Source organism: Cervus canadensis, chromosome 9, assembly GCF_019320065.1.
Source record: "Cervus canadensis isolate Bull #8, Minnesota chromosome 9, ASM1932006v1, whole genome shotgun sequence".
Lineage (NCBI taxonomy): Eukaryota > Metazoa > Chordata > Mammalia > Artiodactyla > Cervidae > Cervus > Cervus canadensis.
In genome coordinates, this window is record NC_057394.1 from 60,282,780 (window position 1) to 60,310,174 (window position 27,395).

A 27,395-nucleotide genomic window follows, 5' to 3' on the forward strand; every position below is an offset into this window, starting at 1 on the left:
AGGGAGCCCAAGCTGGAGCTCGTAGGCGACCTGGAGGGGTGGGGTGGGGGTGGGAGGTTCACAGGGGAGGGGATATGTGATTCTTAATGCTCATTCACACTGTTGTATGGCAGAAACCAACACAACATTGTAAAGCAATTATCCTCCAATTAGATATAATTTTTTAAAAAAATGAATAAGGCTGTTTATTTAAATAGCTAAAGAAATCTCCAGTTACCATTCAGCTCAAACATACTGCCTTGTTTTCACTTCGTTTTATGTAAAAAAAAATAAGCATTTGTTATTTTGAGCTGCTACATTTTTGACACCAAAATGGAGGACTGTGAAACTTTGAGAAGCCCTGAAGGAGAAGAGACAGGAAACTCGAGGCAAGACATCTTTTATCCTCCCAATCCCAGCAGCGTTTGCTCTTCATTCTTTAAAAAGCCCTTTAAAAGTCACATGGGAAAGGAAGCACTCCAAGGAGCTTTTGATTCCTTTTGGTTTTGGCTAAGACAATGAAATTATTGAGAAAACCCAACCTTTTATAGAATACTGTTGTTGAAAGGACTTTTAAGTGGGTTGAAGACTATCAAATCATTGTTTGTTGGGCAATACAGAGCAGAGGAAAAAAATAAAAATAATTACTGAACAGGAGCAGATTCAGTGGGTTTGCATAGAGTTGCATTCCAGTGTCAGAATGTGGCATCAAAGGCTTCGTTTACCGAGGTCACTCTTTTCATCCTAAGTGACCAGGTGATGCATTAAGGCAACAGCAAGGTCCTCTTCGTCCCTCAGGGTTCTGGAAACAGACCATGCACCACCATTCTCAAACCACCTTCCTTTAATCCTGACCTTTCACATAATGCAGGTCAACTTGCTTCCTCTAGTGATCACACCTCAGTGGTGCACGGGCCTCACTCTGGATGCTTCTCTGAATTCTGATTACTTAGCAAGTGCAGGAAGGCCCAGGAATGCCAGAACTATCCAGTCATTGCACACGGACACTTGATAGACCTCTTCTTTTCTTCAGGATACTTTCTTTGTATCTTATTTCAAATCCCAGGGTCACCAGGGTGATAAGGGCACTTCTTAAACACTGGACAGCATGGTGGAGGTGAAAATCTGTTGTAAAATCTGAGGGATGTCCTTGGTGTCCATGGCAACGAAAGACCGGCCCGCTGGTAGAGTTCTCTGAAGCCTGTCAGGATGGATGGGGAAAGAAAATTACCATTGCAAACCAGGGTGCCCCTTCTACCTCCGGCCTCTGCAGACCTCAGCATCCTAATGGTTTCTTAGGAAGGGAACTTCTCAGTTTTTAATATCTTGCCCCTGCTTGCAGTGGAACTGGCTGTTGCTAGGCAACAAAGAGCTACAGAGAGAGGCTCGCTGGAAGCACTGAACCGAAAGAAAGGTCTTTTCAGTGAGAAAATTGGGGAATTTGCAAGGAAAAAAATGCTCTCCCTTTTATGACGGTCATTTCCTGGTATTTTATATTCCCTTGGCAGAAAGGAGCCCTCGGGATCAATCTGGGACTAGCTCACCTAGATTCAGAGAATGTGTTTGCCTCACACTGTCCTACTAGCTGCCTTTCCTGCCTTAGAAAAACAGGCTTCAAGAAAAGTGGCCCAGCCAAACCTCAAGTGGTTCATTCTATCTTCCTCTTGCGTTCTCTCCCTCCTCTCTCTCTCCCTTTCTCTTTTCTGCCCAACATCATACAATGTGAAATATAATCTGACTTATGCAATGCCTGCTTTGATGACACTGAGGTTATATGGGCTTATGATAATTTTTTTAAATGCCAAGTTATCATTGGGAACAAAGGGCCATTTTTGGAGGCAATAAAAGTACAAGACACAGTTTTATCCCAAAGAACGCCTCCTTTTACTGTGCCAGCAGAGTTTGGTTTTGGAATGACATTTAATAAAAGTCCACTCTCCTGTGCAGTATCATGCATTTGGCATGCCTGGTAGACCAGCTAATTCTACAACGCATCTCCTGCCAGTGGATGTTGGATCATTTCCCCAGGAAACCACAAGGGTATCATTGTGCTTTCTTAAGTGTTCAAACAGGATCTGTTCACTAGAAAGACAAAATAGCTATTTCAGCTCAAACAGTATTTGTTGAGCTTGTCGTCTGGATTCATCCTGGGCTGGTCCTGAAGACAGTCTAAGTGGAAAAGGCATGGTCTACATTTGAGAGCATGGAAGTTCTCAAAGAGGCTAACATGCACAACTGAGAAAGATGTGAAGTCATTTATAATAAAGGGACTGTAGTTATGTGGTATTAAGTCTGTTCTTAGCCGTACTCTGCAATCCTGCAGCAAATCAAAGGGAAGAGAAAAATACATCAGAACTTTGGACCCTAAAACATTTCCTAGTCTGTCCAGGACTCTGTGGGCTTCTCTGATAGCTCAGTTGGTAAAGAATCTGCCTGCAGTCCAGGAGACCCTGGTTCGATTCCTGGGTCAGGAAGATCTGCTGGAGAAGGGATAGGATACCCACTCCAGTATTCTTGGGCTTCCCTTGTGACTCAGCTGGTAAAGAATCTGCCCACAATGCGGGAGACCTGGGTTCGGTCCCTGGGTTGGGAAGATCCCCTGGAGAAGGGAACGGCTACCCACTCCAGTATTCTGGCCTGGAGAATTCCATGGACTGTATAGTCCATGGGGTTGCAAAGAATCGGAAAGGACTGAGCGACTTTCACTTTCCAGGACTCTGTACCATAGGGCGTGACAGGTAAAAGAGGTGGAGAAACAAAAGGGTATGTGGGCTTTTGTGATGTAGGCAGGATTTTATTTTCTTTTTCTGAGGAGATAATACTTTCAACTGTGTTTTCTGCTCCTTACAAGTACTTTAAGTAGAGAAAAACCATTTCTGTCTGTAATTCAGAAAGATAAATATTAGTGTGTTTAAGAAACGAAAATGTTTCCATATTTCTCCTTTCAGATGATCCATGATAGTATTTATTATCTGACCATAAGTCTCTCTACTGAATATTCAGCATATTTAGTGTAGCACCTTACTACAGATATAGACATACATGAAGGAGAAATATAAGGAAGATTATCTGTCTGACTATGTTTATATTTATATATATATATGTATGTGCTGTGGTCAAGTCACTTAGTCATGTCCAACTCTGCGACCCCATGGACTGTAGCCTGCCAGGCTCCTCTGTCCATGGGATTTTTCAGGCAAGAGTACTGGAGTGGGTTGCCATTTCCTTTCTCAGTTTATAGATATGTAGATACACATATTAGATCTTATTTACATATATGTATGTGTATGTTGGGCTTCCCTGGTGGCTCAGTGGTAAAGAGCCACAGATGTGGGTTTAATCCCTGGGTCGGGAAGATCTCCTGGAGAAGGAAATGGCAACCCAGTCCAGTATTCTTGCCTGGTGAATCCCATGGACAGAGGAGCCTGGTGGGCTGTTACAGTCCATGGGGTCGCAGAGTCGGACACAACTGAAGTGACTCAGCATGAATGCATGCATGTCTAGTATGTCTAAATACAATGTAGAGACACACATCCCCAGTCTCTGATGCTACGACAATAGTAGACGCTTTGAATATGATTTGAGCATGAACCGAGCTTGACACCTTGATGTAAAAGGCAAAATGTATAAAATACTGCTTAATTTTACTGGTAGACAAATCAATTTGCTATTTATTTTATTGTTAGTTAAATATAAGCTGAAAAATACATAACTTAAAGTATTGCTGCTCATCTAAATATAAGGTAGGACATCCCATCCCCTCACCCGGACTGTCAGCTGCTCGAGGGCAGCCACTCTGGCTTCTGTTTCTCCCCCAGGCCCCCCACCACCCCCACTACTTTGTGTCAGCTACTCAAACCTCTCTACCCCTGCCCTCTGCTGTGCCCTAAGGTGACGCCTACCTGGCTGCTTGGTCGCCTAAAGAGCCAATGAAGATGGCGAAAGCATTTACTTGAGGGTTGCTTGTCAGGATCTGGGCAAACTTGGCAGGGTGTATTCCATAGCGAGACAGGTTCGCATCACTTAAGACGATGACGAAGTACTCATCAGCTTCCTCTTTGGCGATTTCCTTGATGGCATGCTCTGTGCCCTCTAAGGTGTGGTCCCCACTCATGCAGAACTGAGCGTGGGCGTGCATCGTCTGGGGGTAAGAGACACGGCGCAAAAGCCACTAATGAGAAGCTTTCTTTAAGGAAAACAAAAACAACACGATTTTTCTATTGACAATGAGAAAGCACAAATACTCTGAGCGAGTTCTATTTAATTTGCACCTAGACTGACAACAGTGCACGGTGATATCTGGATGTGGTTAAGACTCTCGTTAAAAACAGGAAATGTTCCAAAACGATCCAGTTGGCACTCATTTTTAAGACTCAAGCTGCCATTTAAAGTGACAATATGTAGGGACTTCCCTGGTGGTCCAGTGGTTAAGAATCCGCCTTCCAGTGCAGGGGACGTGGGTTCCATCCCTGGTTGAGGAACTATGATCCCACATGCTGGGGGGTAAGGAGGGGACTTGAAACTACTGCTGAGTCCTCATGCTGCCGTGAAGACCCAGCACAGCCAATAAAAACAAAAACAAAAATCCAATGTGTCAGGAAATGTAAGAAAATATGAAGCTTGGTGTCACATTGGAGAATGGAGATAACACAGGAGAAAAATAAGGAATGGCTTGGGTTTCCAATAAACAAAGTTATAATACTAAGCACTGTACTCAATTAATAGGAATGGAAGAAATTTACTCTAAAAAACATGATGAATGTGTTCCTATTGTAGATTTAAGTATGTGAAACTGAATTTATTGTTAGAAAAATACTAAGGAATACATAAAATTGGGTTTAGAGAGTACTCTAGAAGGAGTCCTTCTTTTCCTTCTGAAATATATAGGGGCTTAGAAGAACTCTATAGAATATAGACTGTAGAATCCTGATACGAGCCTGAGTCCCCTAAAAATACATAGGGAACCATGTTTAAATTTTGTACGGTGTAGATCAGGAATTTCAGCAGGATAAGTGCTTTCTCACATTAATGCTTAAATTTCTGTGAAACAGAAAGCCTTTTTGCTTCCAGTTAACTGCCGCTTCTTCAGGGAATCTTTTCAGAGAACCAGTAGATACTTGACCTAATCTGGTGGAAGGTTTCATAATATAGAGGTAATTGAATGCATTTACCTTGAGAATTTCTAGTCTTTGCTTATTGTCCTTGGGGATTTTGTTAATTGGAACTAGACCAATGTTGTATCCATCTCCAGAGTGTCCAGCGATGTCATACTATAGGCAAGAGAATCAGATTTAGAATCCTCTGTCCACTAAAAAATGGTCACTGGACCTATAAAGCTTCCAACTTTGTTTTGTTATTGCCCAGAATTGTCAAACCTAAGTCCATGGGTGTTTACCAACAAAGGCAAAAAAAAGTCCATGCTCCTTCACTTCTGGTCCATTCTCATGTGATCTCTGCTCTCCAGCTGCAGGTAGAAAGTATGAGGAGGGCTTCAGGGGCTATCAAGAATTCCGTTCTTAACTTTCAGGGGGAGAGCTTAACAAAACATACACATATGTACATATACACACCCCACATTATAGTAGGCAGAATTTTAAGGTGGCCTCCAAGATTCCTGGCCCCCTGGTATATACAACCTATACAGTCTTGTCCCCTTAGATGTGGGCAGGACCTCATGATTATGTTACGTAAGGAGGCCAAAGGGATTCTGCAGATGTAATTAAGGTTACTAATCATCTGGCTCTGAGTTGATCAAAACAAAGATTATCTGGATGGGCCTAATTTAATCACATGAGTCCTTAAAAAGTAGAGAGATTTTTTTCTTGTTGATAGTAGAAGGGGAAGACAGAGAGATTTGCGTGTAGGGGAATTTGATATGTGGGAGTTATCTGTGGTCTAGATGGTGGGCACCACAGAGCAGGACCCGGAGAATCACATCTAGGAATGACCCTGCCTAAGAGCCAGCACTGAAACAGGGACCTTAGCTCTACAACCTCAAGGAACCAAACTCTGTCCATTTGAATGGGCTTGGAAGCCGATTCTTCGCCAGAGCCTTCAAGTAAGAGCCCTGGCTGGCTGACATCCTGATTTCAGCCTTATAAGACTCTAAGCGGAGTCCGTGCCTGCCTGGAGTTCTCAACTACAGAACTATGACTTTAACAGGTATTGCTTTAAGAAGCTAAGTCTATGGTGATTTGTTACACAGCAGTAGAAAACTAATACACATACTTTTTTTTTTCCTAAACACAAAAGTGAAATATATTCACTGTAGAAATCCTAGAAAAGCACAAAACAGAAGGTGAAGAGGAACTAAAGACCCTCTCAGTGAGGGTGAAAGAGGAGAGAGAAAAAGCCGACTAAAAGTCAGCATTCAAAAACTAAGATAATGACATCTGGTCCCATCACTTCATGGCAAATAGAAGGGGGAAAAGTGGAGGCAGTGACAGACTTTCTTTTCTTGGGCTCCAAAATCACTGTGGACAGTGACTGCAGCCATGAAATTCAAAGACGCTTGCTCCTTGGAAGAAAAGCTATGACAAACCTAGACAGCATATTGAAAAGCAGAGATATCACTTTGCTGACAAAGGTCCTTATAGGCAGAGCTATGGTTTTTCCAGTAGTCATGTACAGATGTGAAAGCTGGACCCTAAAGAAGACTGAGCACTGAAGAACTAAAGTTTTTGAACTGTGGTGCTGGAGAAGACTCTTGAGAGTCCCCTGGACAGCAAGATCAAACCAGTCAATCCTAAAGGAAATCAACCCTGAATATTCACTGGAAGGACTGAAGGTGAAGCTCCAATACTTTGGGCCACCTGATGTGAAGAGCTGACTCATTGGAAAAGACCCTGATGCTGGGAAAGATGGCAGGAGAAAGGAGAAGGTGGTGGCAGAGGATGAGATGGTTGGATGGCATCACTGACTAATGGACATGAATTTGAGCAAACTCTGGGAGCTGGTGGAGGACAGAGGAGCCTGGCATGCTGAAGTCCATGGGGTTGCAAAGAGTTGGATACAACTTAGTAACTGAACAATAACAACAACAAAGAAGTAAAAATTATCCATGATCCCATTACTGAAAGATAACTTCTGTTAGGGTTTTCTTATGTAAGTTCACACACACACGTCAGCATCAACATGATTTTTAACTAATGGATAACACTGACCATGTGATTTTATAATCTGCTTTTCTATTTAATAGTGCATGACAGAGATTTTTCAGTTTAGCAAATACCTTTTAAATTCCCTCTCTCACAATGCACAAGAGAAAGTCTTGTCTGTTGAGAAAAGGCTGGAATTGAGACAGGGTGCAGCATTTTTACAGAATTTGGGAAGAAGTTTGGGATTTGAGGCAACTATAACCGGAGGAAGGTGGTTCTCTCCAATTGTGGGGTTTGCCCCTAAATTCCCTTTCTCCTCTCATTTTCCTCTAAGAAATTTTTGTGATACTGATATAAAGATTGGAATAGACCTCAGGGTATTTGAGCAACTGGGGGATCTGAAAAGAAAATTCTGGGTATGGGTCTGGGGCAAAATATTTTAGGGATTACTTGGAATGCTACAGGCTTCCCTGGTGGCTCAGATGGTAAAGCCTGCAATGCAGGAGACCCAGGTTCAACCCCGGGGTTGGAAAGATCCTGGAATGCTATGGGTCAAAATACTTAAGAATCACTACCATCTATTCACCATCAGTCAATAGCTGTCTTTTGAACACCTACCACATGCAAAACACTGCTTAAGGTGTTGGAAGGGTTAGTAGCTCAGTCATGTCTGACTCTTTGCGACCCCTTAGGCTGTAGCCCACCAGGCTCCTCTGTCCATGAGATTCTCCACGCAAGAATACTGGAGTGGGTTGTCATTTCCTTCTCCAGGGGATCTTTCCGACCCAGGGATCAAACCCGGATCTCCTGCATTGAGGGAAGTCCTAAGGTGTTGAGGGGAATGCAATGATTTCTTTTCATGTCTATTCTTTTTTACCTGGTGAGTTTTTTGAAGACAAGTCTGTATTTTATTCATCTTAACACATTTTATTATCTATGAGTAGGCCTGGTGTGTTTATTGTTGAAATGCTTTGAGACAGTCTGCAATCAAGTTTGGCAATTAAGAAGCTTTCCTTTCCTATGTGCACTACACTCTTTCACAAATAAGTTCTTTAGAAGCTGGAATGCATTTTTTTTCCTTCCAGCACTCACGTGATACATGCTGGTGAACCCAAGCTAGCTGACAAAAACAACCCATAACATAACTGAAATCATGGTATTTAAAATGAAAAGTAGAATATTTTCTGTTGAAATAATTTTTATACAAAAATAAGGAGTCAGAAGGCAGTCAGGTTACATGGGGAAGACGAGTTCCATTCTAGACACACTGGAACTGTGCATTTGGGGAGATATCAGAGAAGAAACCTATTTCTGGTCATCTGCGATGTGGCTGTCAAGGGTGGATACACAGAGAGAGAAGAGCAGAGGGCCCCAGCCAAGGCTTGGGAGGCACCCTCCTCGTTGAGGTGGAAGAAAGACCCAGGGTGGAGTGAAGAAGGTGCGAAAGAGAAGTGGCAGATGCAGAGTACCCGGGACGGCCCTGAAATCAGCGTGCACCGGTCAGAAAGGCTGTGCAACCGTGCCGAGCGACATTCACATGGCCCTCCAGGAGCAGGACGACTAAATGACCTCTGGGCAGAGAATCACTGGAGGCCTTCGGGGGCACAATTTCAGTAAACAATTTGTGGTATGAGATAGAAATGGAACAGCATCTGGACAGGTGTTTGGGGAGAGGTGCCTGCATTTCATAGGCAGCAGAGAGGAGGTGACTTATTGGAAAAGACCCTGATGCTGGGAAAGATTGAGGGCAGGAGGAGAAGGGGACGGCAGAGGATGAGATGGTTGGATGGCATCACCGACTCGATGGCTGTGAGTTTAAGCATAGTGAAGGACATTATCCCGGAGGTGGTGAAGGACAAGGAAGTCTGGCGTGCTGCAGTTCATGTGGTTGCAGAGTCGGACATGATGGAGTGACTGAACAATAGCAATAACAAGAGAGGAGGCGGTGGGGAGAGACCAGGGTCAGAGTCAGAGGGCCAAGTTTGGAGGTGGGGAGGACACGTTTTTCCTGAGACTAAAAGGAAGGCAGAGAGGATAAGAGTGACAGAGACAAGTATACAATCAAAGGGATAAGTGGACAAATGAAGGTCCATATACGATGTCTATTTAAAAGCTATAAATCATGGTCTCCTGCATTACAGGCGGATTCTTTACCATCTGAACCACCAGGGGAGCCCATAAATCAGGCTGCAAATTGCTAAATAAAATATGTTCTTCCTCTGCTTTGATAAACAGACATTATAATGACCTGGAAAGCCAGGGTCAAATCCCAAACACTTGGATTCTCGAAGCTCCGTGCGAGAACACGGCGGTGTGGGCAGGCCTGGCCCCTGGCTTGCAGCTGGCTCTGCCCCCACCTCGCGGGGCTCACAGGCACGTGTGTGGACACCCGGTCCTTGTGTCCACAGGCCATCACACCTTCTGTCCTCCTCAGCGCCGGGCTGCACTGGAGACGGACCGAAGAAAGACGCCCAAGAAACAGACTTGGGTCACCAGCGCAGGACAGCTGGGGATCCCAGGACTGGGAGCAGGTTCTAGACACAGAATCTAAGTGGGCTTGCTCCACTGGCCCCACAGACTCTTCTCTCAATGGAAGGGCATGCTCAGAGGAGGGCCAGGGCGGGACATCAGTCTGTGCCTGGTTTTAGAGTGTTTTATTAAAAATACAAAGGATGATATGAAAGAATTTTGGGGGAAATTTGCCGACCCACTAAAAAAGCTTGGTAAGAAATGCTTTCCAGGGATATAACAAATTCCATACATGAAAAAAAAGATTCTCTCTATGTAGTTTGCTGTCATTGTCGTGAAAAGGTAGCAGAATTTAAAGCCTAAAGGCAGCACAGCCCTGGACGATGGAGTGCTGGCTTCAGAATGCGCCTGACCAAGTTCACCAAGGGCTCAGTGTGAGGACTGGCCGAGATGTGGAGAAAACCTGCACAATTCCTCCACGGACGCAAATGCCAGGCCCTGTCCAGACTGACTGACGATGGTCATGGCAGGAACTGTTTTAAACGGAGAAGAATGGCAGCCACAGCAGTATTCTTGCCTGGAACATCCCGTGGACAGAGGAGTCGGACCGGCTACAGTCCATCGGATCACACGAGTCAGACACATCTGAGCGACTAAACCACCGCTGAGAAGGGGCCAGGCAAGCTGCTGTCATCATGGGGCTGGTGAAGTAATCTGTTAAAACGGGGCTCTTACACATGACAGGGTGAGATCAGTTCCCAGAAGCAGAAGTAAGTTTCTCTTATTTGGCTCAGATAAGAGGGCTATAAACACACATTTGACTTTTTCTTCTCCTTTTAACTGATGGTTAAATATCTTACTGACCAGATGACCATGGGTGATACTATATAAATAAGTACTTGACCATGTGGTCTGCTTACAGGGTTGACATAACTGGTCACTGCAAGGGAAAAAGTTGCTAGTTGATTATTAAACAAATAGTAGTCAGGCCTCCCTGGCGACTCAGGGGTAAAGAATCCGCCTGCCAATGCAGGGGGACACAGGTTGGGTCCCAGGTCCGGGAAGATCCCACATGCCCTGGAGCAATTAAGCCTGTGTCACCACTACTGAGTCTGTGCTCTAGAGACTGCAAGCCACAACTACTGACCCTGCGAGCCGCAGCTGCTGAGGCCCGAGCGCCCTGGGACCTCTGCTCACAGCAAGGGAAGCCATCGTAACGAGAAGTCCTGGGACTGCAGCTAGAGCACAGTCCCTACTCTTCACAACTAGGGAAAAGCCTGCACAACAGTGAAGACCTAGTGCAGCCCAAAGAAAAACAAACAAAAACATTTAAAGAACTATTAAAAAAACCCCAAATAGTAGTCAAATGAATTGCTGGATGTTTCTTATCAAAAACAGATACTGATTGACTGAACCTGTCTATCATTTGATCGATCTATCACTTAATTATCTGCCCAGGAGAAAAAAAGCATTCTACAGTTTTTCGGGTAAATGAGATAGACAGGTGAGCTGCACCCCTTCCTCCCTCCTCCCCTCCTCCCTTTATCTGCAGTAAGGAAAGTGCAATTTGCAGAAAGATCTGCCTTTGTCTGTGTCGAGTTAGTGTTACAAAGGCTGAGAAGACCCACCTAAAGGACAGGATGAGGCTTTTAAAATAGTTTGCAGGCTCTGGTTTTCATCTTCCAAATGGGCTTGGGGATTCTTCTGGGTCCAAAGTAAATAAAATGCTTGAGAGGAATTCAAAGTACATCCAAATGTGAAGCATTCGCTGGCGTTACTGGGGATCATGTTAAGCTTCCATGAAAAACCATCCTTCTATGTCGTAATTATCTGGGATTTGCTCTTCAAGGATCCCAACACACTTTATAGAGAGTAATTTGCTAATCCTCAAAATCATCTGGGTGAAAGGACAAAGTATAGGAACTCATCCATTTCTGTTTCTAACGCCCGATTCTGCCACTGACCCAGTCTGTTGCTCGTCGGGACAGACCTGACAGGGTCTCAAACCGGCTTCTAGGCAGGACTCATAGAACTCATTAAACAAGAACCTCATTGTTGCTGTCATCCGTCTAACATTTATTTTCTTTCTTTTTTTTTCTGCCTAACATTTAGATCACAACTTTTTCTAAGTAGCTCAAAATTTTTGTGATCAGGATTTCTCCACTTTTCAGAGCCTCCCTTAAATCTCTGTGGAGTCTTGCATTTAACATCCAACATAAACATCAAAACCACAGCCGTAAAGAAAAGCCTCAACCAGAGAGGACCGACTTTAATACTTTTTTTTTTTTTTTTTGCTTTAGAAACTTGTTTAAATACCCTTTTGCTATATTTTCTTTTGAAAATCTCATTCGTTCAGAGAAAGGCAGGAAAAAAATGAAAACAAATGTGAGTTTCGGTCCAAGACACAAAGATTTATCATCAGATTAGGAGGATGATTTATAATATAATATTTAGATGGCAAAGAAAACTTTATGCCCAACAAAGAGCTACTAGCATTTTATGAATAAGGTTTGTGTTTAAATTTCTGTTGGGAAGGATAATCATTTGCTAACTTTAGGAGAAATTGTGCTTTATTATACCTCTATGGGGCTTCCCTGGTGGCTTAGGTGGTAAAGAATCCGCCTGCAATACGGGAGATCTGGGTTTAATCCCTGGGTTGAGAAGATCCCTTGGAGGAGGGCACGGCAACCCACTCCAGTATTCTTGCTGGAGAATCCCTATGGACAGAGGGGCCTGGCGGGCTGCAGTATATGGGGTCACAGAGAGTGGGACACGGCTCAGTGACTAAGCACAGGCCTCTATGTTTTAAGCAGCGAGAGACAATCATCGGAGGCTATTTTGGAAGTCTGATAAAACGTGAAAGTCTAATCTTCTGGGCATACAAACGCACCATTCTCAGGTAGCACTGCTGACAGCAACCAGCCAAGGATTAGACAATAAACATACTAAAAAGGTCAGAGATGTGCCAACAGAACTCTAGGGTGTAGACAATAATCCACAGTATCAGTTACTGCTAAGCTTTCTTCATGGAGAAGTCAGTGTAAAGAGAATGATGTTCTGGAGGTCAAAGACTCTAGACTTAGCCCCAACTTTAAAAAGCTTTGTGACCTTAGGTGAGTCACTTAACCCCTCCAAATCTTGTTTCCACGTTATAAACAACGCTGGCTTAGATGACCTCTCACCCTGTGTGCTTGTAAGCCACTGAACCTGACTAGTAGGGATAATCTCTGTTTTACCTAATCTCAGAGAGTCACTGAAAGACTAGGACAATACATTTAGTGAGTATAATGTCAATGTTCGTACTATTCTTTATGGTTTACAAAGTGCTTCTGTCTATTTCATTTCATTCTGATTTTCTCCACATCTTTGTGATGCGTGTTCTTAATATCATTTCCCGAATTAAAAAATCGATGCTCAGAGAGATTAACAGACTTTCTTAAGGTCAGAGATCTAGTGGTGGCGGAGGTGGAATCTGAATCCAGGCACTCTAAGTCCAGTGCTTTTTTTTTTTTAAGTCCAGTGCTTTCACTGAAGAGAAACAACTGTTCCCTAACTACTGCCCTGCCCCTCTAGCCTGTCCCAGTCTTTACCTAGGATTTCTGAACTTTCACATCTATGATTGAGTCAATTCTGAATTCTTGTTTAACTCTGAATGGCCCTAGAGAAGTCTGTACATCGTTCTTGACTTTTACTTCCAAGCAGCAGGAAGAATTTATTCAGGAAACTCCCTGGTGGTCCAGTGGTTAGGACTCTGTGCTTCCACTGCCAGGGCTTGATCCCTGGTCATGGAACTAAAATTCCACAAGTTATGTGGTGTGGACAAAAAAATAAATAAATAAGGAAAAAAAAATGTCTATTTGGGAATTCTCTGGTGCTCCAGTGGTTAGGACTCAGAGCTTCCACTGCCATGGGCCTGGGTTCAGTCTCTGGTTGAGGAGCTAAGATCCTGCAAGCTGCATGGTACAGACAAAAAAAAAAAAAAGAAGAATTTATCCAAAGCCTGAGCTGATAAGATGACTGATTTCTCTTTCTAAATGTGTGAAACATGCCTGATAGATGTTAGAAAAAGGTGAGTGACAGATGTTGAACTAAATTTCTGATGGAAGGGATTTTCGCCCCAGGTGCTGGCTTCTGAGTCACACCTTTCCACATCTTTCTGACCAAGATATCTTTGAGAAAAGTATGTCTATTCCACCTCCTTTGGGTGATGGAGGAGAAGATAAGAGTACCTTATGTAAATGATATATTTGTTCCTAAATCACAGCTTTCTAAGTATACCAATTGGGAAGAAATAATATGGCTGCAAGAACAAGGAATAAAATGTGAATGAAGAAAAGGCCATGAAGTGGGAGTCAGACATCCTGGCTGTTTACAGTTTAGCTGTGTGACCTTGGGATGTGGATTTTTATTTTCTCATCTTAAGACAGAGGCTGGTGAAAATAATTTCCAAGATCCTCTCTGCTCCCAAGACCCTGTGAGAATTCCGGGGGCCCACGCAAGAAATGGAATGAGGAAGTCTGCTTCACTTGGTTACAGGGACACCTGTGCCTGTTTTCCTCTGTCAAGGGAGTGAGTCATCTAAGTCTAGGTGAGGACGGATGAAGCTTTTCCCGAAAAGAATGCCTCCAGAATCTGTAAGAAATAATGATCCAGTGTTGGCCCTACAACAGCGGTTTTCTAACTCTACAATTTTTTTAAGCAGCGGAATTCTTTCTCCAAATGAAATATTGCACAAAGCCCAGATTGTGAAATGTCATGCAATATCAATACGAGTGGAATTAGTTTGGTGGAATTGGGGATGGAGGGGGAAGGGGTAAAATGTGCCGTTCACACACCTTCGCCCTCCAACAGCCTTCAGGGGCCCCTTTTACTCTGTTAGGGAGACTCCCTGGTGGTCTAGTGATTAGGACCTGGTGCTTTCACTGCCGTGGCCTGAGTTCAATCTCTGCTCGGGGAACTAAGATCCCACAAGCTGTGCGGCGCAGCCAAAAAAAGAAAGATGAAACCACAGTCTTAGAAGTGATTTATATGTCTCCACGGAAACACTACATTTGAGGGTTTTTTTTCCAAGTTCAACTTCTCAATAACTCAACGTATTTTCTGGTGTCACTATTTGGAGGGCTCAGTAGAGAAATACCTAACTTCTGGTGTTACTGAATATTTTGAAGGAAAAAAAAATTAAATTAGGCATTAAGAGCTTTTGCAAAGGTGATCTGCTTTAAGGTTATAGTGAAAACATTCCCAGGGCTCGGAGAAATCATGAGGAACAAACTGCAATGAAGGTAAAGGAAAAAAACGCTTCCTGACTTAAATGAAATGGCTCCCTACTTTTCAGGCCAATATTTAAGCACTAAGTGACCATTAGAAATTCTGCTGGTTATAAGATTAGAAGACTTTACGCTGATTATTAGCAAATAATGTTGCTCCTGTCTTAAACCTACTTCAGTGGTTCCTGAGAATAACTGAACTCAGTGCATAGAACAATTATGAGAAACTTAAAAAATTCCAGATGCCTCTGAAATGTATTCTGCCACTGAATTACTTTTTCTTTTCAGACATTCTTGCTCAAAGGTCCTTTCCTTCTCAGTAATTCTTACTCATGGGTTTTGCTAAGCTGAAATAAAAGTGGAAAGTGAAACTGTTAGTTGCTCAGTGGTGTCTGACTCATCAAGACCCCATGGACTAGCCCTCCAGGCTCCTCTGTCCATGGGATTCTCCAGGCAAGAACACTGGAGTGGGTTGCCAGCTCCTCCTCCAGGGGATCTTCCAACTCAGGGATCGAACCTGGGTCTGCTGCATTGCAGGCAGATTCTTTATTGTTTGCGCCCAGCTTCAACTTGGATTTGGACTCTAATGACCCAGAGCCCAGGAGCTGAGCCCAAGACAAAGAAAACACACAGTAGACGCCAAGAGAGAGGCTGTGGGGAATGGTCCAGACCCTTGAGCCAGGCCAGTGGCTTCTGAAGTTTTCAAAGCAAACGCAGGCTGGAGAGCCTTACAACGGAGGTATAACTGCAGGAAGACACGACGAAGAACTTTCTGGAACTGGGGAGCGGCGAGGCTCAGCACACACTGCTGAGTTCTTAACATACGGCAGCGCATGCAAAGCCATCCTGGGCTACGGGATATATAATTCTCACTAGGAACTCCCAAAACTGCCATTTGCCCATGCCTCATTCTATATTTGTTAAGTGACACACTTTCATTACTTATTCCTAGTCCTTACGCGTCCTTCAGAGGTAAGAACATCAAAGTACAGAGAGATTGAATGAGTTGGATATGATCACATAGTATAAAGATACAGAACACGCACTTCCCTGGCGCTCCAGTGGTTAAGACTATGCCTTCCAATGCAGGGGGTGCAGGTTCAATCCCCGGTTGGGGAGCTAAAATCCCACATGCCTCCTGGCCAAAAACCAAAACATAAAACAGAACCAACATTGTAACAAATTCAATAAAAACTTTAAAAATGGTCTTCTCAGTTCAGTTTAGTTGCTCAGTCGTGTCTGACTCTTTGTGACCCCATGGGCTGCAGCACGCCAGGCTTCCCTGTCCATCACCAACTCCTGGAGCTTGCTCAAACTCACGTCCACCAAGTCAGTGATGCCATCCAACCATCTCATCCTCTGTCATCCCCTTCTCCTCCTGCCTTCAATCTTTCCCAGCATCAGGGTCTTTTCCAATGAGTCAGTTCTTTGCATCAAGTGGCCAAAGTATTGGAGTTTCAGCTTCAGCATCAGTCCTTCCAATGAACACCCAGGACTGATCTCCTTTAGGATGGACCGGTTGGATCTCCTTGCAGTCCAAGGGACTCTCAAGAGTCTTCTCCAACACCATAGTTCAAAAGCATCAGTTCTCCAGCACTCAGCTTTCTTTATAGTTCAACTCTCACATCCATACATGACTACTGGAAAAACCATAGCTTTGACTACATGGACCTTTGTTGGCAAAGTAATGTCTCTGCTTTTTAATATGCTGTGTAGGTTGGTCATAGTTTTTCTTCCAAGGAGCAAGCGTCTTTTAATTTCATGGCTGAAGTCACCATCTGCAGTGATTTTGGAGCCCTCAAAAAAAAAGTCTCTCACTGTTTCCATTGTTTCCTCATCTATTTGCCATGAAGTGATAGGATCAGATGCCATGATCTTAGTTTTCTGAATGTTGAGTTTTAAGCCAACTTTTTCACTCTTCTCTTTCACTTTCATCAAGAGGCTCTTTAGTTTTTCATCAAGAGGTTCTTCTCCCCCCCACCAAAAGATACAGAACTGAGTGAACGGGACTGTGTCACTTGACGTATATGTATCAGATGTCTCTGAGAAGGTACCAAAAAAAAAACCTGTCCACAGTGGTCACTGCCAGGGAGGGTAACTGGGAACTGAGAGAGGGGAGCAAAGGCTCATTCTTCACCCTGACTTCTTTTGTGCATTTTACACATTGTACTATATGCACCCATTACTTGTATCTCAATATATCTCATAATACACGGACAAAGGTCTTGCAGAATGCAAGTAGGCTCCATCCCACCACCTGCTTGCCTTCTTCAAAAAAGGCCTGGTGAGCCCCAGCAGAGCCTGGGCAGCCTGTGGATACTCAGAATCTTGGTTATGTTGGCAGGGGTGGTGGGGAGATTATACAAAGTGTCTCCAGGGCACCTGCTGTGGGGGAAAGCCGGTCAGGAGTTTTGGAGACATAGAGGCTATTGGGACGAGGTACATGACACCAAGACAAAGTAGCCGGACAGATTCAGGATATGCTACAAGACAGATGATCTGGACTCTCAAGAGAGTGGCCATGATGAAAAGTAAAATGGTGGTGGGAGGAAAGGTAGTGGTACAGACTAAAAGAGGCTAAAAAGACAGGAACAAAAAATGAGGTGGGGACTGTGACCGAATCCCAGATTGTAGGGAGAAAGATAATGAGTCTATTGGGATGGTTTATATTCTATAGCCCGGGATGGCAATCATTGGGATAGCTGGGGAAAGTGAACAGGGATTGGATAATTTAAAAAAAAAATTGCAGTGTAGTTACTTTACAACATTGTGCCAGTTTCTGCTGCACAAAGAGTGAAGCAGCTCCGTGTTTGCATATACCCCCTCTTTTCTGTGTTTCCTTCTATTTAGGTCACCAAGGAGCGCTGAGCGGAGGAGAGCTCCCTGTGCTAGCCAGTAGGCTCCCGGTAGTTTCTATTTTATACGTAGTATCAATAGTGTATATATATTAATCCTAATCCCCCAATTCACCCCCTCCCTCCTCAGTATCCATACATCTGTCCTCTACCTCTGTGTTTACAACAGAATATCACTCAGCCATAAAAAGGAACGAAATTGGGTTACTTGTACACGAGAATGGACCTAGAGACTGTCATCTAGATGAAGTAAGTCAGAGAGTGAAAAACAAGTATGATATATTAACCCATACATGTGGAATCTGAAAACACTGGTATAGATGATCTTACTCACAAAGCAGAAATAAAGACATGGATTGGATATTATAAATATGATAAAATTATTGATGATTTTCTTAGAAGTAATAATGGTATTGAGATCATATTAGGGATTGTCTCGACTCTTAGCAGAAGTATAGTAAAGTATTTAGAGGTAAAGACGTATGACAGTTAGGACTTACTTTCCAATGCATCAGAGAAGATAAAAAAGAGTATATATTCAGAGAGGAACATAAAGCAGATGAGGGAAAAAGGGATCACTTGGTGAATCTAAGCAAAGACACACGGGTGTTCATCTTACAGTTCTTTCAACTTTCTTGTAGATTAAACCTTTCTCAAAACGAACAAATTTGGAAATAAAGGGGAAAAGTTTAAAAACAAAACAAAATAGGGAAAACAAAGAGAAGCGTCCTGGGAGAGTCTAGCCTTCCGCCTCTGGGCCAAGCCCTTAATGTTTCTGGGTCCTGGTTTCCTGTCTGAGGAATGAGGAAACTGGAGGAAGTGAACTGTGAGGTGACCTCAGCTCTAAAGAGCAGGGTCACAGTGAGGAATCTGCAGGCACAGGACCTGTAAACCTTCGCGTCCTGACTTCCCTCCCCCATCCCTCCAGACACCCAGCTAAGTACCACTTTCCTCAGAGAGCTCATCTTGTGAAATCTTAAGGATTTTCTCCTTCTGTTGTGAAAACTTTAATCCTTTTAGCTTCGTAAGACTTTCTATGCTCTTAAAAAAAGATCTGCAGGAACTAGATGTAGTAAATGTGAGGGGTACAAAAGGAAATGCACAAAATCAAAACCGTTAAAGTACTTCCTGTTAAAAATCAAATAGCATAAAACACGATGAAGCTTCAAGCCCTGAAAGACCTTTATTATATCTCAGTGTCTTTCTGTAATTTCACCAGAATTTGACAGTAAATCAAGTATATTTCAATAAAAATGTTTAGAAAGTCAAATATAACTATATTACCTTCTCAATATTTCTGTGGTTTCACAGGTTTAAAAAATGAGGAAATTCTTTACAGTGTTGTGGCCATTGAAGAGACCCTCACAAGTACCGCATATGAACGCATACATGTGGAATCTGAAAGGACTGGCATAGGTGATCTTATTTACAAAGCAGAAATAGAGACACGGACATAGAGAACGTAGAGAACAAACACAGGGGTACCAAAAGGGGAGTTGGGGGAGGGGATGAACTGGAAGATCGGGATTGACACATGCGCACTATTGATATGCGTGTGCGCTCAGTCATGTCCGACTCCGTGACCCCATGGACTGTAGCCCACCAGGCTCCTCTGTCTATGGAGTTTTCCAGGCAAGAGTACTGGAGTGGGGTGCCATTTCTTCCTCCAGGGGATCATTCTGACCCAGGGATCCAACCCACATTTCCTGTGGCTCCTGCACTGACAGGCGGTTTCTTTCACCACTGAGTCACCTCGGAAGCCCCTACACTCTTGGTGCTCTTGTCAGTAAGGGTGGCTCACTGCAGCTCTGACGCTCAATGGAAGAAGAAAGGGCTTTGTATTTTGAACCACTTTCCAGCCCCTGTGTTTCTTCCACGCCCAAGCACTGAGAAACCGTGACAGAAGATCCCCAACTCTTCTGTTCCCAGAGTTCTTTGTTTCCTTATCTATTATCATCCATCTGGGCTTCCCAGGCTGCCCTAGTGGTAAAGAGCGCACCTGCCAATGCAGGAGACATAGGAGATGTGAGTTCCACCCCTGGATCAAGGGGATTCCCTGGAGAAGGAAATGGATACCCACTCCAGTATTCTTGCCTGGAGAATTCCATGGAGAGAGGAGCCTGGCGTGCTATGGTCCACGGGGTCACAAAGAGTTGAACATGACTGAAGTGACTTAGCAAGCACACATAAAATAGATAACTAATGAGCACCTACTGTATACCACAGGGAACTCTACTCAATGCTCTGTGGTGATCTAAAGAGGAAGGAAATCCAAAAGAGAGGGGATATATGTGTGCAGATGGCTGATCACTTTGCTGTACAGTAGAAATGAACACAACATTGTAAAGAAACTATGCCCCAACAAATTTTTTTCAAATAATAAAAAGAAAAATGGGGGGAAAACCCTAAAAAAAAAAAGAGAGAGAGAGAGACTGTCAGCAAAATACTACTTGAGGATGGTTCCCCAGAGGCGGGTGTCTGGAGAGGTGTGCTCCGCTGTGCCTTTACTATTGCATGCCTCTTGTGGAGCCGTCTGTCAGAATTAATTTTTATAGGCCTCCCTCGAAAGGCTTCAACTCAAGGTTGGCCGGGAACGCTGTACCTCACAGAGCCCTGCTCTTAGCAAGTGCTCAATCGGCATCTGTAATTTTGTTGAATTTAGTTGAAATTCAGCAGGTCATGTGCCAACAGTTTGTATTCTAATTGTCAATCAGAAACAAAACAAAACAACATCTTGTGAATGCTTGTTTCTTTGATATTACTTCTTTTTTTGTACAACATGTCCAGTTTGACTAATTGTTCTTCCAGATTACAGACTTTTAATGGCGAGAATTAGACAAACACGAATCTCTCCATATATTCTGCATGTGAGATGCAGTGAAATATCCAACACGCTCCCTCCCCGTTAGCTTGGTCACTTGCTGCCTTCTGTCTCAGCCTTTACCCAGTCCTGGGGAACTCTGTCAGTCTATTTCTTGCTGAACTTCTACTGAATCTTTCTAAAAATCTGAAAGAAATAGCTCCACATACAGAGCAAAAAAAAAATTATGCTTTTTATACTACAAAAGACCTAAGTTACTTAAAAATGTTAAACCCATATGACATAAAAAAGTACATATACAGTGGAATATTACTCATTCATAAAAGAATGAAATAATGCCTTTTGCAGCAACATGAATAGACCTAGAAATTATTGTACTAAGTGAAGTAAGCCAGACAGAGAAAGACAAATATTATATGAATCATTTATATGTAGAATCTTAAAAAAAAGCCAACAAAAAACCAAATGAACTTATCTCCAAAACAGAAAGAGAGTTATACACAGAGAATACAAACTTATGGTTATCAAAGCGGAAAAGGGGAAGAGGGGAGGAATACATTAGGAGGATGGGATTAACATACACACACTACTATATATAAAATGGATAAGCAACAAGGACCTACTGCATAAAACAGGGAACTATACTCAATATCATGTAATGATCTGCAATGGAAAAGAATATGAAAAAGACTATGTATATATATATGAATCACTTTGCTGCATACCTGAAACTAACATGATATTATAAATCAACTATACTTCAACAAAATATTTAAAAAAACACAGAAAAGTAAAAAAAAAAAAAAATCAAAACCAAGAAAACCTCATTTGAAGGGAGGGAGGGCGAAGGAAGGAAAGCGCTGAACACTCGTCTGGGAGTCGTAAAGCAGAACAGGGCCGGCCTGGCCGGGCTCGGGTCGTGGCATACAGAGTCCTGGCAACTGAACCCAAGAGGGCCCTGGGGCAGCTCCGGGGTGCTCACTGGTCACCAGGGGCAGCACGTCCCAGCTCCTCAGGGAGACAGAGCTGCTCCCCACAGCGAGGGTCCACGCCCCACTCATGTATGCAGGACGTGGACGCTGGTAGAGTCTCAGGCAGCCTGACAACCCACAGCACTCACTGACTATGCCTGTTCCTCATCCCTTCATTGTAAAAGGAATCTCTCACATAGAGCTTCACGCAAGGGACTCTGGGAGCCTTGCAGCCTTGAAAGTGGGCCCAAAGTCAACGAAGCAACGGGTTTCACAGTCTGCTTCTTGCTGTGTCCATCACAACACACAGACACGGCTCAGCACAGTAATCCGCAGGTGCGGGCGGGATGTCAAGCTAAGTCATCGGAGATGGGCTGTTTCTGAAGGATGTGTTTGATCCCCAACGCGGTTGAGAATATTTAGGATAGACTGAATACCCATGGCCCATGGCTGCACATATATTGCTCCTCTCAACTGAATTACTCAGCACCATGTTCAGGTTATTTGCTCTGGTCAAAGCCAGGAGTGCGGGTGCCCTTCTCAGAGCTCAGGTCTCCGAAGGAGAAGGCAAAGCAAACTCAGCGATGACAAAAGGGGTATCATTTAAAGGGGACCATTTCTCCCAGGGCAAGCACCTTCACCGTCAGCTGGGGAGACTCCTGCCACTGTGTGACCCTCCCTGTGAGCCAAGGCAGAGCAACGCTGAGAACTGTGAGAGGCTGCCTGGTTGGTGACGGAGCAGGAATGGATGGGTGGGTGAGGGGTCCTGGCGTGGGGATGGTGGCCCTGAGAAATCTGGGGAGATGCCTGCCGTGCTTCTATCTGCCTGTTTCTGCTCCTCCCCACTCCACTCCAACGTGCGGCTTCCCGGGTGGCTCAGCGGTAAAGAACCCGCCTGCCGATGCAGGAGTCGCAGGTTCCATCCCTCGGTTGGGAAGATCCCCTGGAGAAGGAAATGGCAACCCGCTTCAGTATTCTTGCCCGGGAAATCCCATGGACAGAAGAGCCTAGCGGGCTCTAGTCCAGAGGGTGTCAAAAGAACCGGACATGACTGAGTGACTGACAACAACAGCAACACCACAACATCACGGCTGACATCACACAGCTTGTCCAGGGCAGTGCTTTTTTCTGTAGCAACTGGTCTTTAGGTCAGGTCTTATCATTTTCTGGTTATTAGAGCAGAGGAAACAGAAGGCTCCCTTTCTCGGTGCTGACAGATGGGTTGATGAGAAGATGAAGACTCTTGTCTGCCCTAGGAGAGCACCCCCCAGCCAACATCATGTCCTGATTCGGGGTGACTCCTGGGCAGATGGGGTCTGGGACGCTTCTCACCCTCCACAGTTCACACCGTTACCTTAAACTTCTCCTCATAGTTCTCGAAGGCCTCCATGACCATACACACGGCTTCCATCGAGCGCTCGAGCCGGCCATCCACCCCGTTGAAGCGGTACATGCTGCCCGACACGTCTACCACCAGGCGCAGGCGCTTGGGTTTCTGTTGGGGGCTGCCCATCTGAGGGAGGGACGACAGAAAGGCCTTGAGAACCAGAAAACCATCACTGGCTGCCGTTCTGAGGGTCTCACGCCGGCCCCAGGGCGCCAGCTGCCAGGTAGGTGGATCGGCTGTAGGCTGCGCCCTGCACAAGGCTGTCCTGGCAGATGGGGAAGCATGAGTTGGTACCGTTAGGAAACGGGTTGCACACCAGGAGGTGAGTGGTGGGCTTCCCATCAATCACACTACCGCCCAAGCTCTGCCTTGTGTCAGATCAGCGGCAACACTAGATTCTCATAGGAGCACAAACCCTACTGTGAACTGTGCATGTGAGCAATCTAGGCTGCGTACCCTTTATGAGAATCTAATGCCTGATAATCTGATTCTGCAGGAGGAGAAGGGGGCAACAGAGGATGGGATGGTTGGATGGTATCACCAGCTCAATGGACATGAGCTTGAGCAAACTCCGGGAGATAGTGGAAGACTGGGAAGCCTGGTGTGCTGCAGTCCACAGGGCAGCAAAGAATCAGACACGACTTAGCGACTGAATGACAATTATTTCATCATATAATCACAGTGTAATAATAATGGAAATATTAATAAAGTGCACAAGAAACAAAATGTGCTTGAATCATCCCAAAATCATACCCCCACCAACCCTGCCTGGTCCGTGGAAAAATTGTCTTCCATGAAAGCTGTCCCCAGTGCCAAAGAAGTTGGGGACTGCTGATCTACAGAATTTAAGTAAATGGAGCTTCAGATTTGTGTTGGTAGTTGGGGCCACATGGGGGAGGATTTTCCTTTGGAATATGGTCCTAGGACCAACCTAGTCCAGTAAGACTTCCTTAATGAGACCGATGCCATCTTAAAAACAATAATCAGGAAAGAATATAAACCCCAGTGCGTCATTCTCTCATCAAGCCTTAGAGTCAGATTCTCTAGGAAGATGGAGCTATTCTGGAAGCCCACAGCAATTTTACCTGTTGTGTAGTGACCTGAAAATCACTTCCACATGGTCTGTAAGAAATGTCAGATTCCTAAAATCAGGGATGTGAGGGGCAGGGGCTTCTTGCAAAGAAGTGAAGGAAAATATCTCTTCCTGTCTTTTGTCTTTAGGAAGGCTTCAGTTTTCTACTCCTTCCAGTTACTGAATTACTGCTTCTTTTTACTTTTCCTGGCATTAAAGGCATGAACGTGGCATCGAACTATAGGTCAGCAACAACCGTCAATTAAAATGTGAAAAGCTTAGGAGTTTCAATTTGGTTTTGGACCCAGGCCTGCCTATGTGCAGAAAGAAAAACAAAAGTATGCTTGTCAGATTTACTTACAAGAAAAAAGGGAGAAAAATTCCAGATTATTCGGTTACTATACACTCGCTGACATGTATGAAAACGAATGAGCAAAGTTAGTCATTTCAAGAAAATTCTGTGGGTACTGGAGTGTAATGGTTGGAGGCAGATTCAGTGTATTTCTTAAAAGCTTGTTGAGTCTGCCTAAATTAGGCATTGCCTAACAGTGCCTCATGCTTGCTTCCATGACGACTCACAATTTCAGATGTATTTAAACACAGTGGTGGACCACAGTGAGTCAGTAAAGAAAGCAGCCGTTGACTCATACCAGCATGGCTTCCCCCCCAACCTCCACCGGCCCCCAGGTCTCATTGGCTACTTAGCAATTCCGGTTATTCGAGGATTTTGGAAGTCACAGAGCCCTCTAAGAGACTCACCTAATTGCCATTTTTTGCCCCTTGTATTACTGCAAATATTTTAGTGTTATGACTGTCTTAAACTTTACACTCTGGGAGAATTCCTTATTTTCTAAAAATTTCTTTGGTTACAGAATGAACACAGATCTTTAAAGGAACAGAACAGCAGAAAACCACTAAGATGGCTCTAGTGTTTCCATCTGCGTCACCCTCTGGGATTCAGGGACACACGGTGTCGTGCGTTTCCCCTCCAGGGCGCCCTGCTCTGTGTGCTGGGGGCTCATCTGCAAGATGGCAGCAGCCTCTCCGGCTTCCAGCAGCTGCTGGGAGGCACTGGCAGCGCACCAGAGCCGGACGGTGGCCTGTTTATTCCCTCCGCCCCGTCCCGCTGCGGCCCATGGGCGGTTCTCCTTCTGCTGATGGCCGCGGCCCCTGGCGGGCAGCCCTCTCCATGAACCACCTTGTCCAGGTTCCAGTAAGCGCTCTCTCCTCCGCCCTTTCAGACCGAGGGCAGATCCCTGCTGTTGGAAGACCACACTGTCCCTTTTTGGACTTCCTAAACCCCACCCTTACTTTTGTAAACAGTCTTTTTATTAGGTTCCCTCAATTGCTCAATTTGAGTGTGCCTGGTATTTCGTGACTCATGCTGGGATCTTGATTCATATAATAAACAGTGTAATATTTATGCTTTCTTCTAATTAAAAATATATATAATGCTTTCCTTGATGGCCATATTCAGGGTTGGTAGTCTTTTGACTAAAACAGCGACTCCAGGAAGCGTCTGCCTGTGAAGAAGGTCAAACTACAGATCTGAGGCTCCCAGGGCACCCATACTTACCTGTGGCTCCAGCTCACCCCGGCGTTTGTAGATGGCCTTTTCTCCAGTCAGCCCGTCGATGATCTTGGCATCATCTAGCTCCCCAGTAGCTTGGTGTCTTAGCCACTGTCTTTCTTTGCCTTTTGCCTACAAAGACACACACATGAATGCTTGCTTTGGTTCTGGAGAGGCCCTGACACATTTTATGCATGAATAACAGGAATCATGGAGCTTCCCTGGTGGCTTAGCGATAAAGAATCTGCCCGCAATGCAGGAGACCAGGGTTCGATCCCTGGATTGGGGAGATCCCCTGGAGAAGGAAATGGCAACCCACTCCAGCATTCTTGCCTGGAGAATCCCATGGACAGAGGAGCCTGGTGGGCTACAACAGTCCATGGGGTCGCCACAGAGTCGGACACGACTGAGCGACCAAACAACAACAACAACAGGAAACACACCAGGGATCTTTTCAGTACGTGCTGGTTCTGCACGGGCACAGCTTCATAGAAGGACTGGTTTTGGCTCTGCTGACAAAGAGATGCCCTTTGTGCAGATTTTGTCCATTACATGTGTTTTAACATATGGAAGGACAAGATGAGCTCACAGCACATATGAACAGGATAACGGTATGCAAATGAACGTCTGGAGACGTATGCAATATCTGGAGTGTAATGGTGGTGCATTTCTTATGGACTTTCTGTCATGGTTTACTCCTAGAAAATTTATTAGGTAACCAGTTAATCAGCTTGAACTTGTTAGCATTGTCTGCAAGCACAGAGAAAACATAGTCTTCAGATTCTTAAATGTGATCTTCAGATTCTTCCTTTTCAAGAACTTGTTGTTCAAGTTCTCTGTGACTTAGAGTACAAATGGGAACAGCTGAGAACCACAGTATGAAAACATTTTGTACCCTACTGACATTCTGATCATCTATATTCAGAAATCTCCTAAATTACTTTTCTAAAGATATTTGCACATAATGCTTAAAACTATGCCCGGTGGACTAAGATGATAGTTAAATGATAAAGAGTCGTAATATCCCAATGAAGGCACAGGTTTATCAAAGCTGATATTTACATTAAGAACCCAGACAATGAAATAATATTCAGTGCTAAAAACAAAGCAGCTGTCAAGACACAGAACGACATGGAGGTAACTTAAATGCATATTACTAAGTGAAAGAAGTCCATCTGAAAATGCTACGGCATGTATGGTTCCAACAATACAACAATCTGTAAAAGGGCGAAACTATGGAGAAAGTAAAAGTCAGTGGTTGCCAAGGGTTGGTGGAGAGTGGGGGATGAAAAGGCAAGGCACAGAGAATCTTTAGGGCAGTGAAACTATTCAAGATGATACTGTAATGGCAGATACATGTCATTAGACATTTATCCACAACCACAGAATGTGCAACACTCAGAGTGATTCCTAATGTAAACTACGGACTTTGGGTGATAATGTGTCAGTACAGGTTCATCAGTTGTAGCAAATGTACCATATCAGTGGTGGATGTTGGTAATAGGGAAGGACGTGTGCAGGGGCAGGAGGTATATAGAAATTCTCTGCACTTTCTGCTTAATTTTCTGGGAATCTAAAATTGTTCTAAAACACTGAAGTCTCTTAAAAAATCTAGTTATAAATATAATGATGACTCTTTACTATACTGAGTCTATTTTCACTTCGGCAATGCATTTATCAAGACAAAGAGTGGCTCGGGGTAGAAAAAGCATCAGACTTGGATTCAGCATGTGAAACTTCTAGTTTTGTCTCACTTTGGGCAGTTATTGAGATTCTCTGTGTCTTTGCAGCCCCGTCTCCAAACTGAGGGGACACTGTGTCTATGAACGTCTGTTTGAAGTCTAACAGTCTACATTTGGGCTTCCGTGGTGGCTCAGATGGTAAAGAATCCACCTGCAATGCGGGAG

The 27,395-nt window shown here is 44.2% G+C and overlaps 1 protein-coding gene across 1 annotated transcript in view; it reads right to left on the reverse strand.

Annotated features, from left to right (window-relative positions):
* Positions 1–239: 239 nt before the first annotated feature.
* The window catches only part of VWA8 (von Willebrand factor A domain containing 8), a 367,922-nt gene continuing 340,766 nt past the window's right edge, over positions 240–27,395 (reverse strand). The window contains exons 41-45 of the mRNA XM_043478154.1: positions 25,495–25,620; positions 22,814–22,972; positions 5,151–5,249; positions 3,882–4,120; positions 240–1,180 (exon numbers count right to left, since the gene is read on the reverse strand). Coding sequence (XP_043334089.1) covers positions 1,072–1,180; positions 3,882–4,120; positions 5,151–5,249; positions 22,814–22,972; positions 25,495–25,620 — 732 coding nt within the window. The 3' untranslated portion in view covers positions 240–1,071. The remainder of the gene's footprint in view (positions 1,181–3,881; positions 4,121–5,150; positions 5,250–22,813; positions 22,973–25,494; positions 25,621–27,395) is intronic.